This window comes from Phocoena phocoena, chromosome X, assembly GCF_963924675.1.
Source record: "Phocoena phocoena chromosome X, mPhoPho1.1, whole genome shotgun sequence".
NCBI classification, from domain to species: Eukaryota; Metazoa; Chordata; class Mammalia; order Artiodactyla; family Phocoenidae; genus Phocoena; species Phocoena phocoena.
The window spans coordinates 13,830,397-13,851,718 of NC_089240.1; the positions used below are offsets into that span (position 1 = coordinate 13,830,397).

The 21,322-nt window shown below is 41.8% G+C and overlaps 1 protein-coding gene across 2 annotated transcripts in view; it reads left to right on the top strand.

Annotated features, from left to right (window-relative positions):
- The window catches only part of REPS2 (RALBP1 associated Eps domain containing 2), a 228,296-nt gene that overhangs the window by 131,994 nt on the left and 74,980 nt on the right, over positions 1-21,322 (top strand). For both annotated transcript variants that reach the window (XM_065900931.1, XM_065900932.1), the window contains exons 12-13: positions 541-586; positions 3,672-3,808. In XM_065900931.1, the coding sequence (XP_065757003.1) occupies positions 541-586; positions 3,672-3,808 (183 nt within the window). The remainder of the gene's footprint in view (positions 1-540; positions 587-3,671; positions 3,809-21,322) is intronic.

Sequence of the window (21,322 nt, forward strand, 5' to 3'; positions counted from 1 at the left end):
AATATTTTCTTATAGGAAAAGCTGCATAGATCATTTAGACTTAACTGTGGGACTTTGATTTCTTGTGGTCATGTGGTCCTGGTGGTGTATTTTAAGAAAATCTTAAAATATGTAGCCCAGTAGTTTTCTTCCTAGCCTTCAGGGGAGACTGGTTCAAAATCTATTATTACTAGGCTATCATGATAGACCAAGAAACCCTCAAGTCTGAACCCATCATTGTATAAATAGATAACCTCTTGAGAGAGTTGTCTTTTAGGCCGGAATTGGTTCATTAATCAACTTCGATTTGAGAATGGCTTCATGGCTAATGCTCTGATGAGAGGAAAAATATGTTGGTTTTTCTTTCTTTTTAATTGTGCCTTTAGCTTTAGAAATAAAATTATGGAATCACAAAAATGTGGAAGCGGTCAAGTTTTCCACACGGATACCTGTACCTCATGTTTACCTGTTGATGTGTTCTGTACTAGCCCAGGTGCTGCTTAAAACCTGTTTAACTGCAGACATGAAACCCAAGCAAACAACAACTAATCTTTGTTTCAGCCACTCCTAAGGATTCCAACAGTCTCAAAGCAAGACCAAGATCCAGGTAGTGTTTGTTTAACTTCTACTTGAATGCCCTTTGTGCCATGCCCCTGACTAGAAACAAACCTCCCAACCCAAAATCTTTTCCCTTCAATTTGAAGCTTAGGATGAGGGTGAGTTCACTCGTCATGAGGGGCCTGACTGGAGCCCGCAGTGCTGCTGGGGAGGCGCTTAGTTTCTGGGTTTGTTGGTGCTGGGGGAGGGGCTGCTGCTCTCCAGCCACCTGACACAAAGAAGGGGCAATGTGATGTGACCCTCTTGCTGCAGGATGATAACGAATAGGGGGAAAGTAGCTTTGGAAAGCGGGAAATACCGTTAAAAGGTAACTAACACTGAAATGTCCTATCATGACAAGGTGCACACCCAAAAATAGGAAGTCTGGGGGATAAAATCTAGAGTAGGGAACTAAAATGCTTCGGCAATTTCAGTGCAGCTCGGAACTTCAGGTAAGCAGTGTTTGTGGACCGTTTCATCCTCTTAGAGCCTCTTCTCAACTTCACAGTTTTTAAGTCAGTAGAGGTTAGTAGAAGAGGGAGAGCCAGTAAGGCAGTGCTGTGGTTGACATCAGACATCAGAAGGGAGGAATGAAGAGAAATACAGACTCTCATGGAAATACTAGAACCTCAGAGAGGGGAAATGGTGTTGAGACTGCTCTTTACCAGTAGACTGCAGTGGGAGACAGGATGCTACGTGTGTGTTTTCCAAGTTTTGCTTTGGCTCTTAGTGACTTTTTTCTTCCTTTGGCTGCTAGATGTATTCCTGAGAAAGTGAATTTAAATCGGATCGTATTTTGTATGCTTGCAATATTGCCAATTTAAGGAGCTCTCGTCTCCTTGTAAGTCAAAGAGTTACCCCCTTGTAGAAGGTACAGATATCTGTGTTCATATTTTTTAAAATAATAGGTACACTAATTCATTTTGGTAGGAAAAGAAGTTATAGTTCCTGTTTCTCTCAATGGCCACCACATTTGCTCATCCTGTTTTTGAAGGATGAATGGATCTTTTACAAGTTAGTCCATGCTGGCTTTAGGATGTATGAATAGTAACATTTATCTGCCTTCCTAGTAGGCAAACCCTTCTCTGAATGGCAGAAATTGAACCTCACAGTTTTTACTTCTGCCGGCTTCCTCTCAAAGCAAGTGAAATGACAAAATCTCAGTCACATATTCTATTATTAATATGTCTGCTAAATTTTATATACGATTCTTTTAGGGATTGGTCTCTTGGTCTAATTTGGATGTTTTTGTTTTCACTGCACCCAACTGGGTCCTTAATGAGACCGTGAGAATTAAATTATTTTAATCCTCCTTTTTAGAATAATAAAGCCATGTAGAAATGTAAGGGAAAGGGACATCACCCTTCTAACACTGCTACGTTCATCATTTTGTTGATTCCCTGCACATTTATGTTTTAATTGGTTGCAGTCATAGTTTTACTGTATCACTTATTGGATATTCATTTAACTTTCCATATAAAAATACAAATACGCAGGTTATATATGGAAGTAAAATGGAATAAGATGTAGTTTGAGATTGTGTGCTCAATTATATGTATGTGTGTATATATACACACGCACACACATGATTTATACATGTACACATTATTTTCTCTTTCTTGAGTGAAAAATGTCACTAGAGCTGTATCTGACATAGAAAGTTCTTTCTAGCCAGGGTCTCTACTTTCCTTTTTTAATCAAGAGTTCCCATTTGAAAACTTTGTTGTCCTTTTCTATGGATTCCTTTTTATTCTGGTTGAAAGGATCAGAGCACCCTTCCTGCTAGTTCCTGCCTGCCTTTGTCTTGCGTGTCTTGCCAGTTGTGTTACAGGGACCACCCCAGAGCATGTCACATGCCATTATGGTGGCTTTATTAAAGATTGCAACCTTGCATGACAAAAAACCTCTGAACTACCACAAAGAAACCTTGAGGAAGTTATTCAGGAAAATAAGAACTTGCTATGTCAAAACCAGCTTTACCGAGAACTGAAGTTGCTTAATAGTAATGGATAGATTCTAATTTCCCAAGTGCCACTGTAATAGCTAAATACCAAGACACTTTTCTGAGTTTAATTTATCTGTAGGACACATCTCTGATCAAAGGTCATTTTCTTCTTTGACAGGAAGTTAGCTCAGAAGCTGAATAGAACAGATATAAGATGTACACATGAGCTTCTTAGAAAATCATATTGGGAATTCATCCGCAAACTTATTCCCAAGCGATAGAGTAATGTACTGAGTTGAATTAATTTAGAAAATAAGTAGGGCTCTAATATATAGTCTAGCTGTGCCCCAAGTTTTCTTCCCTGGCTCATAGGCAGGCAGTCTCAGAACATTTTAAAGATATAATTTAGAAACTGAGACTGGAATTTGAATGAAACCTATGTAACCTTCTAGCTATGTGACCTTTAGCAACTTACTTAGTTCCTTTTTCATTAAATGCCGTGAATTGGACTTATAATCTCTGAAATTGCCTAGTTAGCTCCTGCCTTGTTACAGATTGAGAGAGAAGGTTAAGAGGAGGCTTTTGCTTTGAAAATTTCCCCAAACCTGTATTTCTCATGGTAAGACAAACAAGGCCCCTCAACCTGACTGATGTGTGTTTTCCTCTCCTGAATTTCATTTGTGGCATATTCCGTTGAACATTTGATTCTTACTCTCAGCTTATCTGTCCCAGTTCCATATGTGCCTGTTATCACGTTTGCATGTAAACAGGAGAAGGGTTCTGCGGTCAGTTAATACCATGAAGCCCTTCTATTAAAGTATGGAAGTACCTAAGTGGAAGGGTTTACGTGTTATTAACAATTCCAATCGAAATGGATTTGAATTTACAGAAAGCGTTCCCTCTGGGGTAAGTTCAGGTCAAAGGTATAATAAGAGCAAAGAGGTTAAAAAAGGTTGTGACTCAGGTTTGGGGGTCGGGCGCTTGTTGCAGCTGGTGTGGTATCCAGGGAGCAGCACCGTGCCCGGCTCCTCCGGGAACTCAGCAAGCCTTGGCAGTCGCTTTGCCTTTTGTGGGTATTTTCTGTTTCAGCCCAGTTTCAGAGAGGAAAGCTTTGCTGTCTGCCTTCTGACCTTCCCTTATTTTGCTGCAGATCCTACTCTAGCACCTCCATAGAAGAGGCCATGAAGAGGGGCGAGGACCCTCCCACCCCGCCACCGCGGCCACAGAAAACCCATTCCAGAGCCTCCTCCTTGGATCTGAATAAAGTCTTCCAGCCCAGTGTGCCAGGTGAAGTGCCCCTCTGCGCCCCAGCCCTTCCCTTTCCTGTTGGAGTCATTGGATGGGTGTCACTACAGAGGCCTCTGTGGGTCCAGAGAACGAGCAGACCTGGCCCGGATGGCCTTCACGTGGCTGGCCCATAGATATCACGTGTGTCTGGAGCCTTGCCCACACTTGCTATGGACCAGGAATTATGAAATTCTGTACCCAGAGGATGAAAATGCTTCCTCCCCAGACAGTGCACTGAGTGTGTGGCCAGGGTCTTGTTCTCTGCGTCGTGGTGATTTGTGTCCAGGATTGCCATCTGTGATTTCCTCAGACGCTTATGCCGTTCTTCTGTGAAAGGTCTCGGTGGTCAATGCCTGGCGCCAGAATTTTCTGCATTTTATCCTTCTGGTGCAGATCCTGTGTCCTCCAGGCTTAATGCTTAAGGGGGCTCTGCTTTCTAAATCTGACTGATGGTTAGGTGTTTAGTGTGGGCATCTGGGTCAAGGGCTCCTTCAGTTGGGCTGCTCTGGGGCTTCTGGGGATGGGACTTGCTCAAGGCAGCTGCTGTACAGCTGGGCTGGAGGTGGGGAGTGTGGGGCGGCCTGTCTGCTCCCCTGGCTCCCTGTGAAGAGGAGCTGTTCTCCCGGGAGCCTGCGGAACCGCAGATGCGAGCCATGCCTTCACATGAGTGAAGGTGCTAGCGTACAGCTGCTGTCCCAAGTGTTATTTTGGGAGGTGCAAGGGCCTTTCCACTGACTAATGCAGGCAAGCTCTAAATACAATGATTTCCTGGAACTTTTTCTGTATCTCTGTGCATTTTAAATCAAGCCAACCTCAGATGCTAGTGATTTGCAGATGATTATCTGTTTTACTAAAGCAAGGAAAGAATCTCCTTGGCTCACACATGAGCATGACCCCTGTGTCCCGGCAGAGCTCAGCATGTTTTATTTGTTCTAATAAAGTACTCTCCTCATCGTAAAGTTATAGATTGTTTTTTAATATACCAGAATCTGGAACTCTCTATGAAATTTGATTCTCTGCCATGAGTTCATCAGATAAAAATTTGTCTTGAATTTTCCCCCATACTTTGATCCAAATTCTGGCATAGTTTCATAGTAACTGGTATTTGGGGTGGGAGTAGCCACGGATGATGATGCTATAAAAAATTCACGTGGCTGGTGGATGTTGACCTAGAAGATTTTTCTGTGGACACAAGAAGATTAAAACAATCTGGGCAGCCATCTCCATACGTTTTCCTCGCAAGGAGAGAGGCTGGAAACATGCCCCTCCCCCTCAGACTGTGTCTCTCTCCCCACGAGGAGCGCCAGCTATGCTGGAGAATGGACGGGCCGTGGCCTTTACCACGTGGCACCCGAGAGTGGGAGAGAGAAGACTGAATTTGGAGTTCAGCTCAGCTGCTTATTAACTGTCTGATTTTCAGCAAGTGGCTTAATCTTTTCTGCCTCTCAGATTCCTAATTTCGAAAACAGGACCAACCCTCCAGAGAATTACAGGGTGTTGATGAGGTAATAGATGTCATTCAAGTAGTGCCATGTTTGGCTCCTAGGCACTCACTCCCACGGCAGACCGACGGGGAGAGGGGGTTCTGAGGAAAGCCCCTGACTTCCTGACCCCCGGTGGGACAGTTCTGTGCCTCGTTCCTCGCAGTCCCCAGGACGGCTCGCAGAGGTACCGAGCCGTGGCCACCTGTGGCAGTAGCCCCTCATTAACATACCTTGTCTGGGTCCGCTGCCCTCCTGCCCTGTCGTGCTCGCCTCACACCAAAATCAAATGCCCGCTCCCAAGTCCCAGCGGTAGGGGCTGCTTTCAGGAGAGCCTGAATTCAGACGGCTTCTCTTTACGTCTCCGATGTTGATAGGACTTCAAGGGAAAAGTATTTTCATTTGATAAATGCCAAAGAATAGCTAGGTGGGTGACATCTGTATTCATAGCTTAATTCCACTGTCTTTCCAGTACAGGTTTACACAAATGAAATTTTAACAAGCAGTTTAAAGTGATCACATGAGAAACAGCATGTCTGCATTATGAAAAGCAGGTGGTACCATTTCATCTACTTAATTTGTTTGCCTGTGGGTTAATTCTCACAGGAAAGTACAAGGCTCTGTCTAAACTGTGTAGAATTTTAGCGTAGTGCATATTGCTAGAAATTACTTATTAAAACTCTGACAAGCTAGGAAAGCACGAGGTAGAGTCTAAACCAGTCACCACAGCACCGTCAGCGAGAACCGTGGTGCCCACATAGTCACCCCTCTGCCACACTTGTCTTTATGTGTCACTCTAGCTAAGCTGGGTCACACTGTGCTTGCTGTCCTATATCCTGAGCTTCCTGATTAACCCTCTTTCATAATATGGAGCTGTGTCATTTCTTCGTGCCTGGGTGACGTGGTTGGTTGCGCCCTGTGGGGCTTTCTGTGTCCCCGTCTCCCCCCATCTCGTTCTCCTGTCTCTTCTCATAGTGTCCTCTCGTGCTCACATGCTGCTGCCCTCTCCTCCCCTTCCCTCTCTGTTTCTGTCCTCTCCGCCCGCCCCCACGGAGGCATGGACCTCTCTTTCCCAGGCTCCGCCACCAACCTCTCTCTGCTCTCATGTCATAAACAAGGTAGAGGTTATTAATGACTTCGTATCTATGTCTTTGTTTCCTTGTCTACTTATTTTCTTGGGCTGAAGTCGGAGATGCTGAGTCAGAGGCCATATACCTTTGAAGTGTAGATACAGGTTGCCAAACTGTGCTGTCAAAAACTTGTACCTTATGAACTTATCCCACTGGTTACGTCGCCTGAGAGTGTTTCCTCACACCCTCATCAGCACTGGGTAATGTTCATCTTTTTAATCGTTACCTATCTGATAGACAGATGTTTGCATTTCCTTGATTCCTAGTGAGCCTGAACATCTTTTCCTGTGTTGTTACTAGACATTAATATTTCTTCTTTGGTGAATTGCCCGAGTGGAGGCACACTTAGCTTCCGGCGCTCCTGCTCTTTGCCCAACCACAGAAACCGCTTGTCTCCTCTTCATTTTTCCTGTGAGGGCCTGGACCTGTCTTATCTCAAGCCCTTGGGAATGTGAAGGTGGCCTTGGGGAGGCTAAGCTAACCTGCTCCTTCATGCGGTCCGTGTTCTTCCAGCCCCCAGTACCCCATCTTTTAGCCAACTTTATCACTTAAGACAGACTCTACCTAGGCCATCCTGTTTATAACAATAGAAGAACGAGGAAAGGGTAAAGAAAACAGGGAAAGATAATGTGCGATGAAATAAGATATGAACTTGAGTTGAAAAGGAAAGATAAAGTGAAGCTAATGTTTTTAAAAATGAGAATCACAGGACTGTGAAAAACAGAGTGAATGAGGCTAAGTTGCTGAGTCAGAGTAGCCTAAGGTGGAGCGATAGTGTGGAGAAGAAGTAGGATGGAGAGAAGATGCAAAGACGCAAGAGTGAAAGAGGGAAATGAAGGAAAAGGTGAGATGGTTGTTACATAGTGGTGATGATGTTTATACAGAGGGAGAAGCAAATAGGATAAGAGCCTGAGGAGACCAAGCGGGGGCAAGCCCACAGACTCGGTGTAGGATTCAGATAGCATTCAAAGGACTCTTGGGAAGGAAGGAATAGCTCAGAAGTGGGTGGCACTAATGCCTTCAAATTTATGATAGGTAACATAATATGGGGAAGAATAATGAAGGATTGTTTTAGATTGTAAATCTATAAAAATGAACCAGGCCAACTCTGGCAGCGTGGGATAGTTGGCTTTAACCTTGATATCTGCAAAGAGGGTGTGAACATGTGATTTGCAGGAATCTAGACTATCCCAGGGCTCGAGATAGGTAGGTGCTAGCATTACACCTAAAGCGTGTGTTTTCATAGGGAGAAGTTGACATAATAGGATCGCTGTGCGGAAAAGGGAGCTCACCTTTGTCATAGCTGATTCAGGCCGTGGAGCCATCCTTTCACAGTCCCATTGTAGCTGCTCTGTTGGAGAGAAAAAAATGTGCAAGAAGGTCTAAGGCAGTGATGATGCAAGCATACAAAATCTAGAGGCAGTCAAGCCTGGGACTTGCTCAGTGAGGTTTAGATTTTATAGCTCTATACTTACAGCCACGTAACATGTTTTATTCCTGAAATTCCTGTGAGAAAAATCAGCCAGTGAAGACGATACTTTTTAGATCCTAACCTCTTTTTCCTCACTGGAACAGTTGTTTTCATAAGGCTTCCCCCCTCCCCTCATAAAAGGGTTTCTTCTGTTTCACTGTGTGGGGTGGGAACTCCCCTCCTCCCACTCTTGACACTGCCCTGCCTCCTCCAAAGCCATGGGTTTGCAGCCCGAGGTTTCCATAGTGACGGTCAGCTGCCTCAGTGCTGCACACAGCCCTGTCCAGCCACTGAGCCTCCGCCTGGCAGAAAGGGCAGAGATTACGGGGAGCGGGGGGAGACGTAGCCATCCCTTTAGAGATTCAGACCAAGAATCTTCATCATGTCCGCACAAATCTAACAGGGGCAACTTGGTCCCTTGGATAGAGCTAGCTTCAGCGCAGTGGGAAAGGAAGTCCCCGGCAGGGCCGCCACTTCCCAGTGCCACCCCGCTTACGTTAAGAAAGGAGAGTGCATTTTGGTGGACAGCTCTTTCCACCACATCCCGTATGGCCGAGGACACTGAGAGCCACATGTTAAAACCATTACGATGGCCAAACGAAACACATCCATGGGTAGTATCTGTCCATGGGTAGATAATGTCCTCTCTTTGCTTTAGACACACTGATAATAAAAGTTCCCTCCATGGTTAAGAAATTATGGTACATCTATCTCATGGAATCTTATGAAGCTGTTAAAAAGAATAAGGTACGTGTACTAAGTGGAGAGCTGTCTGAGACGAGTGAGAAAGGCATTGGTGCATGATACGTATGTTTTTCATTGTATAGACAGTTTTTCGGAAGGATACTTGAAAAAGTGGTAACAGTGGTTGCCTCTGGGGAAGAGAATAGGATGACCGGGGCCCAGGTGTAAGAGAGAAACTTACTTTTCATCGAATATCCATTTGTATCTCTTCAGTTTTGCCTCACGTATAGATATTACTGAGTACAAAAAATATACTTTTCACTCTATAGCTGCAGTGACCAGATGGCACCTGAGAGTACCACATATGGCCTTCCCGGATGACTCTACCTGTCTCAAACCTGCCTACCAATCTGTATCCAGGGTATTTTTACAACCGATCTGCTGCCACCTCCTAGAATGGAGCTGAAATGACAGAGCATTCCAGAGCATTGTTTAAGGCTCTGATATGTTCTTCGGATTCCTCCTCAGTGGCCCTCCAGCACTGAGGAATAGTTTTGGAGGACTTCGCGTAGCCTCCATTGTGAGATGTATGGATGGGCAAAGGGTTGTGATAAGGGCTCTGTCTTAATTTGGTGGTGGGGGGGATGTGTTTATTGAGTGATGAGCTGAGAACAATCTGTCCTGGGTTTTCTACAGATGAATATTTCTTTCTGCAACTTTAATTAATTAATTTATTTATTGGGCTTCTCTGGGTCTTCGTTGCTGCACACAGGCTTTCTCTATTTGCGGCGAGCGGGGGCTACTCTTCCTTGTGGTGCGCGGGCTTCTCATTGTGGTGGCTTCTCTTGTTGTGGAGCACAGGCTCTAGGCACGTGGGTTTCAGTAGTGGTGGTGCATGGGCTCAGTAGTTGTGGCTCGCGGGCTCTAGAGTGCAGGCTCAGTAGTTGTGGTGCATGGGCTTAGTTGCTCCGAGGCATGTGGGATCTTCCCCAACTAGGGCTCAAACCTGTGTCCCCTGTATTTGCAGGCAGATTCTTAACTACTGCGCCACCAGGGAAGCCCTCTTTCTGTAACTTTAGAAAAGGTAAACCCCTTGGGAGTAAGAGATGGTCTCAAGACCAAACTTGCCTTTCAAGTTTTCTAAAGGATGAATTTGGCCACACAGATGGCTGTGACCTTATAGATTTCCTTATTGTATCATTGCTGTGAGAGCTACTTGTTCCCTTTTAAAATCTAGTAGGATTTTGAAATCTAGTGGAATTATGGGATTCCTGCCCCATGCCCAGACTTTGGGGTCCACAGTACATAGCCAGCCAAGGGTTCAGTTTGTCAGTCTAGACAGTTCTTTTTTTAAATGAAAGCTTTATGAGGTATATATAATCCACGTTCTATAAAATTCACCCTTTTGAAGTGTACAGTTTAGTGGCTTTTAGTGTATTCACAGTGTTGTACAGCCACCAGTATTGTCCAATTTCAGAACATTCTCACCACCCCAAAAGACACCCCATACCTGTTAGCAATCATTCTCCACACCGCGCTCCTCTCCCCAGAGCCATGGGCAATCACTAACCTACTTTCTGTGTCTATAAATTTGTCTGTTCTAGACAAATATATATATATATATATATATATATATATATATATATATATATATATATATAGTGTTTTGTGATGGGCTTCTTTCACTTAGCATCATGTTCGCAAGGTTTATCCATGTTGTAGAATGAACCAGCACTTCATTCCTTTTATGGATGAATAAATAATATTACATTTTATGGATATGGCACATTTTATTCATCCATTTATCAGTTGATGGACATTTCGGTTGTTTCTACCTTTTGACTATTATGAATAGTACGGCTGTGAACATTCATGTACAAGTTTTTGTGTAAACAAGTATATGTTTTCCTTTTTCTTGGGCATATACGGGAGTGGAATTTCTGGGTTATATGTTAACTCTTTGTTGAACATTTTGAGGAACTACTGAACTGTTTTCCAAAGCAGCTGTACCAGTTTACCATCTCAGTAACTATGTATGAGGATTGCAATTTCTTCATATCCTTGAAACCTTTGTTACCATCTGTCCTTTTTATTTTAGCCATCCTAGTAGGTCTGAAGTGATGTCTTATCATGGTTTTCATTTGCATTTTCTAATGACTAATGATATTGAGCATCTTTTCCTGTGCTTATTGGCTACATTTATGTCGTCTTTGGAGAAATGTCTATTCAGAATCTTTGCCTATTTTTAAATTGGGTTATTTGTCTTTTTTTGTTGAGTTGTAAGGGTTCATTATATATTCTGGATACAAGTCCCTCTTCAGATATATGATTTACAAATATTTTCTCTCATTTTGTGGGTTGGTTCTTTCACGCTTTTTGATGGTGTCCTTTGAAGTGCAAAAGTTCTTCATTTTGATGACATCCACTTTATCTGTTTTTTCTTTGGTCATTTGTGCTTATGGTGTCATATCTAAGAAACCATTGCCTAAGGCTTCCCTGGTGGTGCAGTGGTTAAGAACCCGCCTGCCAATGCAGGGGACACGGGTTTGAGCCCTGACCTGGGAGGATCCCACATGCCGCGGAGCAGCTGGGCCCATGTGCCACGACTACTGAGCCTGTGCTCTAGAGCCCGCAAGCCACAACTACTGAACCTGTGCGCCACAGCTACTGAAACCTGCACACCTAGAGCCTGTGCTCCACAACAAGAGAAGCTACGGCAATGAGAAGCCCGTGCACCGCAGCGAAGAGTAGCCCCCACCCGCCGCAACTAGAGAAAGCCCACGCACAGCAACAAAGGCCCAAAGCAACCAAAAATAAATAATAAATAAAATAAATAAATTAAACAAAAAAAGAAGATACCATTGCCTAACTCAGGGTCACAAAAATTTACTCCCCTTTTCTTTTAACAGTTTTATATTTTTAGCTCTCACATTTAGGTGTGTGATCCATTTGAGTTGATTTTTGTATATGGCATGAGATAGGGGTCCAGATCCATTTTTTTTGCATGTGGCTGGGGTCCAGATCCATTTTTTTTGCATGTGGCTACTCAATTGTCCCAGTACCATTTGTTGAGAAAATGATTGATTCCTGTTGAATTTTCCTGGTACCCATGTTGAAAGTCAATTGACCATCAACGTAAAGGTTTATTTCTGGACTCTCATTTCTATTCCATTGATCTATATGTCTATCCTTATGCCAGTACCGTACTGTCTTGATTATTACAGAATTGTAATAAGTTTTGAAATTGGAAAGTGCATAACTACCCACTTTATTCTTCTTTTTCAAGATTGTTTTGGTTATTCTGGGTACCTTGCATTTTCATATGAAATTTAGGATCAGCTCGTTAATTTCTGTTTATTAAAAAAAAAAAAAAGCCAGCTGGGATTTTGTTAGGGAGTGTATTGAATCTGTAGATTAGTTTGATTAGTATTGCTATCTTAATATTTTTTCCCCAACTTAATTGAGGTTAATTGACAAATAAAAATCATATATATTTATGGTGTACGCATGGTGTTTTTGATTTTTTTTTTTTTGCGGTACGTGGGACTCTCACTGTTGTGGCCTCTCCCGTTGCGGAGCACAGGCTCCGGACGTGCAGGCTCAGCGGCCATGGCTCACGGGCCTAGCCGCTCCGCGGCATGTGGGATCTTCCCGGACCGGGGCACGAACCCGTGTCCCCTGCATCGGCAGGTGGACTCTCAACCACTGTGCCACCAGGGAAGCCCTGTTTTTGATTTTAACAATATTAAGTCTTCCAGTCTTAATGGAAGAATGTATTTTCATTTGTTTAAGTATTTCAACAATGTTTTGTAATTTTCGGCATACAAATTTGTACTTCTTCAAATTCTTACAGTCAGCCCTCTGTATCCTCAGTTTCTGCATCCACCGATTCAACCAATTGTGGGTTGAAAATATTAGGGAAAAAAATTCCAGAAAGTTCCAAACAAGAAAGTTTGACTTTGTTGTGCACCAGCAACCGTTTGTATTAGGTAGTATACGTAATCTAGAGCTGATTTAAAGTATATGGGAGGATGTGCATAGGTTATATGCAAGAATTACATCATTTTATATAAGGGACTTGAGCATCCTTGGATTTTTGTATCCACAGCGGGTCCTGGACCCAATCCCCCAGGGATACTGAGGAATGACTATATTTTATTTCTTTTGATTTTATTCTAAAAGAAATTGTTTTCTTAATTTCAGTTTTGCAATCTTCATTGCTAGTGTATAGAAATATAATTGTTTTTTGTATATTGACCTTATATCCTGTAACTTTGTTGAACCCGTCTATTTGTTGTCTGGACACAGCTTATCCTTAACTTAGATAATGAGGTAGGGAACATACTCATTATTCGACTTCAAACTGTTTATCTAATCCTGCATCTTTCCACAAGTCAGGGAGGAAATCCCTTTTAGTGTTTGGGAAACATGGAAAGAATCATTACTGAATGCTTGCAACCAGTTTTACTTTTTCTCTCATTTGTGAAACCAATTGATCTAGTCCCATTTATTGAATAGTATATTCTTTACCCATCAGTATGCAATGTCCACTCTGTCCTAAGCGAAGTTTCCCTATTTGCAAGAGTTGTTTCTGGGCTCTCTACTCCATTAACACCAAGTACTAGGTATCATAGTGTTAACGGCTGATATGAATTCGAGGCTTACTTTGTACAAAGGACACATTTAAAGTACTTTATATGCATTAACTCTTATCCTTACAACAATCCTAATGAGGTAGATGCTGTTTTATACTTACTTTAGAGATGCAGAAACTGAGGTACAGAAGTTAATTTGGCCCAGGTCATGGAGCTAGTTGATGGTGGAGCTAACGCTCAAACTCATGCAGTCCAATGCTGGAGCCTGTGCTCCGCTGCCTCAAGAAGGGGCAAGTATTTCTCTTCTCTCTACCCTACTTGCCTCTCCCAACTTGTCTATTTGGCCAGATATTTACTACGCACGTCTCTCTCTGTTCAGGTGCCTCTGCTGCAGATTGAGTTCTTAAGAGAGGGTAGAAGGCAGAATGCTATTATTCCTGTTGGTTGCAGGCCTCACCCTGCTTCACCAGCCAGCCGAGGACTGGGATTCATCTCCAGACCTGGACAACTGGCTGCTACTGCAGTCATTTGTCTTTGAAGGGCCAGGGAATGCCTTCCAATTTTCTAGACCTGAATCCTTGCTTTCAGGCCTGGTCTTGTTTGTGGAGGGGTCTATCGTGAGAAGTAACACACTCAGAATTCATGAAGTTTTCCCCTTCGGCTTCTCAGTGGTTGATAGATAAAAGGTGTTGGCTTTTATGAAAGGTATAGTGTCACTTTGTCATGAGATTTGAAGTCTGGAAGTTCATTTAAACATAGAGAAGTAGATGTGACTGGGCTGTTGGGCTCGGTGAACATTTTTGGAGGTAAAAATACAGGGCTTCCCTGGTGGCGCAGTGGTTGAGAGTCCGCCTGCCGATGCAGGGGACACGGGTTTGTGCCCCGCTCCGGGAGGATCCCATGTGCCGCGGAGCGGCTAGGTCCGTGAGCCATGGCCGCTGAGCCTGCGCGTCCGGAGTCTGTGCTCCGCAGCGGGAGGGGCCACAGCAGTGAGAGGCCTGTGTACTGGGAAAAAAAAAAAATACAGTCCAGGTGCTTCAGGTTTGTCTGTGCCAGTGTTCAGTGTGTTCATCCAGACTCAGGCCAGTCTCAGCCTTTCGAAGCTGTGGTTGCAGTGTACTGTCTGTCTTTGGCTTCTTTTTGCCTTTTCCTGTTCCTTTCTCTATTTATAGAGGTTTCTTCTTTTCCAGTAAGTGATGTGAGAGTTTCTATAGTAGCACAGTGCATGCTTTGTATCTGTAAAAGACAAAAAGTTGGAGGTTTACAGAGGCCTACTGAGGTGAGGGTACAGCTGGTCCTGCCGTTGGGCAGCGTGCTTTCTCTTTTAGATCCACCGTCCAGTTTTACAGCCCTCCCTGCTGGCTGAGTGCTTTAACTAGGGAGTGTGGGGAGGAACAGGACTGGAATCTCTGGAGGATGGGGTGGGAAATATTAGTGTAACCTTTATTTTTAAAATGTTTGTAAAACTCGTTTGAGTAATAGAAAAATACTTTCTCGTGTATAAAATTCATACATTACAGATGCGTCCCTTAACCTCATCCCCACCAAGCCCAGTGTCCTCCCCTGGGAATGTATTTCTCTGACATTTTCTAGTGCACTTATTAATGTATATGTGTACCTGTGACATCATTTTTGTTTTTTGTATTTAAAATAATTGGCGTCACGCTGTGCATGTTTCCCCCAATGCTTTTTCATACTATATTATTTCTTGGAGATATATCCATATCAGTACTGGTAATTTTGTCATTCTTTTTTTTCTTGCGGTACGCGGGCCTCTCACTGCTGTGGCCTCTCCCGTTGCGGAACACAGGCTCCGGACGCGCAGGCTCAGCGGCCATGGCTCACGGGCCCAGCCGCTCCGCGGCATATAGGATCTTCCCGGATCGGGGCACGAACCTGCATCCCCTGCTTCGGCAGGCTTGACTCTCAACCATTGCACCACCAGGGAAGCCCATGTCATTCTTTTTATATGTGCTCTACACACTGGCTACTCCGTTAAAAGCTGTATTGTGGAAAATTTCAAATGTGTGTAAAAGTAGAGAACCCCTATCCCCAGGTTATTTTGATGCAAATCCCAGGTAGTGTATAGTTTTATACATAAATACTTCATATGTGTCTCTAACAGATAAGGCCTTTTAAAAAAATGACTAAGGCTTTATCATATGTAACAAACTTAGCAATAATCCCTCAATATCATCTAATATCTAGCCAGCGTTCAGATTCCCTGAATTGTCTCAAGTATGTCTTTTTTTATAGTGGCTTGTTCCAGTCAGGATCCAAACAAGGGCAACATGCATATTGTACTTGTTTTGCCATCTGTTAAGTCTCTTTTTATTGATAGGGTCCTTTTTAAACCCCTCCCTTGCTATTCATTCATTCGTAAGAAAATCATCCACCCCGTAGACATTTCCACGTTCTGTATTTGACTTGTTCTCTGTTCTTCCATCTCCTGTATTTCCTATAAATGAGCAGATAGATCTAGACTTCTTTAGAATCAGATTCTACTTTCGGCAAGAAGACGTCCAACTGATAACTGTGTACTTCGTACTGTATCACGTTAGGAGGTTCTCAATGTCTAATGTCTCTGTTTTTGTCATGTTTGATTGATCGGTGGATTCACGTAGTATTAGCCTGATTCATCCATTATGACAAAGATCCCCAACAGCCTTTCAAATAATGGTTTTATCAGGTATTGATCACCATTGCCTGCATCTGGCGGCATGTTAGTAAATGGTTAACAACTGGCCATTATCAGTTTTTATGGTGTAAACATTCCTGCCATGGCAAATTTCACTCTTACTGTTGGGTCGCTGAATGTGGGGTTTAGACAGATCTGCACAGTTGGCTCTCACAAGCTGGTATGAGCTGTTTCTAGCAAACCACTGCTTATAGATCCATGCTTTCATTGGAAGTTGCAGAATGGCGATACTCTATTTTATTTCTTTTACCTTTATTAACTTGGACCATGGCTTATTTAACCATTTTCCTATTGTTGGACATTTTCCTTATGACCCATATAATTCTAGTGAGCTGAAGAGTACCACAATACAATTTAATTGTCCGTACATCACTAAATTCCTTATATGCATTTGAGTTTATAGAATTGTATGAAAACTGAAATAGACTTCAGTACTGTTGATCAGGAAAAGTGTCTTATTCATTTAACCAGTACTTAGCACTTAACTGTGTCCTTGGTACTATGGAGAATTCCAAGAGGAATATGGATATGGCCACATCCTGCCAATCAGTATTACAGTTACATGGGAGAAGGGTGCTGAGTCTCAGTGGTTTCTAACTAGTATGATCTGTGGATGTGTTGGGGAGGGGTGTGCAGACTTGTGTAAGCTAATCTCTGAAGGGTGGATATGATTTTTGCAGTCAAATTCTGTTCGTTTTTCTTCGGTATCTGCCTTGGTTCAGTTTTTATTACCACTTGCCTGGGAGGCTACTTAAGCAATCTCCAGTCTGGTTTGCTTGCTTCATTCTTTACTTCATAGAGCAACAGGATTAAGTGTTTTGAGCACAACTATGATGTGTCACCTCCTTCCTCAAAACCCTTCAGGACCTTCTGTGTAAACACTAGATTCCTCTGTCTTGACAACTGGACCTGAAGCCATGAGAGTACATGAATTCAGTAAGGGACATAGTACCATGACCTGACATACCCAGGGAGGAGTGTATTTCAGGAATAGGTGGAGACTGTAAGTCTAAAAGTCCACTGACTGGCCAAGGAGAATGGAGACTAGGGGCGAAGGAGTTTGTAGGAAGTCAGAGGAGTCCATTGGCATGGTAGGATTAATTCAGATTGCAAAAGGTTGTGGAGTGATTAAGAAACTTGGGTGTGAAGTAGTTATCACAAATTCATTTTGAAATGTTTAAGACTAAAAGTTGGTTTGACTATATGTCATATTTTAAAAATTCATCGTGGAAAAGAGACAATTCCAATAGACTCTTTCTCCAGGTTGCCTGTCTGCCTGCCTTCCTTCCTGCCTACCTTCCTTCCTTCCAACACACATACCTGTGCGTACGTGCACATGCTCGCGTGTGCATGCATGTGCCCACGCACGTGTGTGCACACACACAAGGCTGGTGATTTAAGGAGTTTAGTAGTAAAATGATTAGGAGAAATACATTTATGTAAATGTAATATGAGAAATGAAACTTGTCTTTCACCGAAGTTAAATCTTATCTGTTTTTGTCATTTAACTCTGTGTCTCCATTTGAGAGCTAGCTAACCCATGTCACATATCCCATGGTGCAGGAACAAGGAGTTATTGGTAAACACTGGCAAATAAGTTCTAGAATCATAGAAAGTCAGTGCTAAAAGAGAACTGGAGTTCTCTTGTCATCTTGGCCAACTCTCACATATTACAGGCTAGGAGACTGAGATCCAGAGAATGTAATTGTTTTGTTCTCCATCAGAATCCTTTGAAGATGGGAAATCTTTGTTCAGATCTTTGTTGCAGCAGATTTGGTGTCAGCGAAAGCAATCTATATTAATTTAATTTGGGAGGCATGCCTTACGATTTTTCTGTGGGTAATAACACTAATTAATATCTAAAGTTAAATAATATATTAAAGAATAAATTTGTTGCCCTCTATATGCAAGAAACTAATATCATTTTCCTGTTTCCTTCTACGTGATTTACAGTGTTGGACAGATTTCCCTGAGGTACTTCAGGGAGACAGGAAAGGAAGTTTTGCCTTCATAAGTACTTGGAGATGTTAGGAATATATCTGTTCTTTTAATGATTAAAAAATTAAGTTATTATCAAAAACCTTATGTGTGTTGGGAGGGAGGGAGACGCAAGAGGGAAGACATATGGGAACATATGTATATGTATAGCTGATTCACTTTGTTATAAAGCAGAAACTAACACACCATTGTAAAGCAATTATACCCCAATAAAGATGTTTAAAAAAAAAAAAAAAAAACCTTATGTGTGTCTGTGAGAGAGAGAAAAGGAATAGAATGCTGAACCCGTAGCTTCAATAATTATCACTGTGTTTCACCCATCTTGCTTCACCTGTATTCGCATATGATTATACTTTTTCTCCATGCGTAGCTTTAAAAAAATATATTGAATAAACCACAAGATCCTACTGCATAGCACAGGGAACTATATTCAATATCTTGTAATAACCTATAATGGGAAAGAATCTGAAAAACAATATATATCTTTATCTATAAAAAAAAGTGAATCACTTTGCTATACACTGGAAACTAACACAACATTGTAAATCAACTTCAATTTAAAGAAAACAACTATTGAGGTATAATTTGCAGACCATAAAGTTCATACATTTTAAGTGAACAACTCAATGATCTCTAGTAAATTTATGAAATTTTGCTACTGTCACCATATTCCAGTTTTAGAACATTTTCAGCACCCCAGTAACATCCCTTCATGCCTTAGAGTTAATCTCAATGCCCAGCCCCAGACAACTACTAATCTACTTTCTGTTTCTGTAGAGTTGCCTTTTCTGGACATTTCATAATAAATAGAATCATACAATATGGGATTTTTTGTGTCTGGCTTCCTTTACTTTGTATAATGTTTTTGAGGTTCATCCATGTTGTAGCATGTATCAGTATTTCATTTCTTTTTATTGCTGAATAGTATTCCATTGTATGGCTACACCATTTTGTCTATCCATTCTTCAGTTCAGTGGACATCTGAGTTGATTTTCCTTTTTGCCTATTATGAGTAATGATGTCAGGACTTAAATATATGAAAATCTTGTGTGAACATACGTTGTCATTTCTTTTGGCAAGATACCTAGGAGTGGAATTGCTGGGTGTATGGTACATTTATATTTAACTTTTTTTTTTTTTGGCCTCTCCGAGTAGCATGTGGGATCTTAGTTCCCTGACCAGGGATCGAACCCACGCCCCCTGCATTGGAAGCTCAGAGTCTTAACCATTGGACCACCAAGGAAGTCCCTAAATTTAACTTTTAAAGAAACTGCCAAACTAGTTTTTAAAGTTCATGTACCATTTTACATTCCAACCAGCAATGCTTACTATTTCTTAACATATTCACCCACACTTATTATTATCTTTTTTGTTATAGCCATCCTAGTAAGTATGACATGGTATTTCACTGTGGTTTTTATTTGCATTTCCTTGATGGCTAATGATATTGAGTATCTTTTCATGTGCTTATTAGTGATTCCTATATCTTCTTTGGTGAAATATCTACTCAAATCATTTGCTCACTTTTAAATTGGGTGTTTGTCTTCTTATTGTTGAGTTGTATACTCTGGAGTTCTTTGTATATTCTGGACACAAGTCTTTTATCAGACATGTGACTTGCAAAGATTTCTCCCCAGTCTGTGCCTTGTCTTTTCATTTTCTTAACCGTGTCTTTTGAAGCAGAAAAGTTTTGAATTTTGATGAAATGCAAGTTATGAATTTTTTCCTGATTGGATCATGCTTTTGGTGTCACAGCTAAGAAATCTTTGCTCAACACAAGGTCTTGAAGATCTTCTCCTGTTTGCTTCTAAAGGTGTTATAATTTTAGCTCTTACATTCACATCTCTAATCCATTTTGATTTAATTTTTGTGTATAGTGTGAGGTAAGGGTCTAAGTTCCTCTGTTTATATGTAGATATCCACGTGTCCCAGTGCTGTATGTTGAAAAAATACTCCCCTTTCCCTATTGAATTGCCTTGGCATCTTGGTCGAAAATCACTTGATTGTAAATATAAGGGTTTATTTCGCAACCCTCCATTCTGTTTCATTGATCTGTATGTCCGTATGCCATTACTACACTGAATATTTTCTAAAGCAGGGGAGTTACATGTAGGCTTGCGAAGAGGCATTCATATGAATCAGAAGGCTAAATATTTGCTGCAGTGGCACATTTTTAGGTAGTGTTTAGCATCTTACTTAAATGAGTTTGTGGTGTGTAGCATATGCAGAAGCATCCTTTAGTTTCAGTATTCTTGATTTATAGCCTTCTGACATACTTATTCTCTGGGTATAGAATAACCCCTTTGCAGCTGCTTATCTCCCATCTCAGTGCCCTCTTCTGCTGTTTACCACTACTTGTCCTATAGGTTCAAAATGTGATACTGATTGCTGCATCACAGTAGCCTTGTGACCTTGATGATGTCATTCTACTGCCCCAGGCTTTAATTTTCTCATCTGTAAAGTGAAAGAATGGAATTTGATTTCAATACTTTTCCAAACGCAATCATTAGTATTTTCCTTCTTGAACAGTTCCAAGGCATATGTAAGTACATTTCTTTTAACTGGTGAAAAAATTATTCCGCTTAACAGAGAATTTAATGATCTTTTATTCTTTTTAGGGTAAGTTGGTCATTATCAGGGGATCAAGGCAGGTATTGTTGGAAAGGTACTCCTGGCACACACTTCATCATATATATATATATATATATATATATATATATATATATATATATATATATAGGTGTATATGACGTAGTGAACCCATCACTATGTGTAACTGGGTGATCAGGGGGCAGGCAGAGGCTCACACATGCTTTTGTGATTAGAAAGGAGAGAAAGGGGACTTCCCTGGTGGCGCAGTGGGTAAGACTCCACACTCTCAATTCAGGGGGCCTGGGTTCAATCCCTGGTCAGGGAACTAGATCCCACATGCATGCTGCAACTAAGAGTTCGCATGGCACAACTAAGGAGACCATGTGCTGCAACTAAGGAGCTGGCAAGCTGCAACTAAGACCCAGTGCAACCAAATAAATAAATAAATATTCTAAAAAAAAAAAAAGAGAGAAAGAAAGAACAATTTCTTTTACAAAGAAATAGCCATTTTTATAAACTTGCCAAGAAGAAGAATGATCCTTACTGATGAAATCCTTGAAGTTTTGCATATGGCCAACTCTCTACTTGGTTGATACTTAAAAGTGTAGGTCCCACAGGCAGGCTTCTTTCAACATTTTCCATCCTTTAAGGGTGTTTTTTTCCTTTGGCATTTGAATGCTTTTATTTTTTTCATAAAATATTCCTAGTTTGGGGGAATGGGAGCCCTTTTCCACAGCTGAAGTTATTCCAAGTTTTATTCCCCCAAAGAATCGGCTTTCTGTTCCTTGAAGCTTTCGGTTGCTACATCTGCTGCTTTATTTCCACTCAGTAAATTGGAACATGTTTTCATTTAGTCATTGATTTG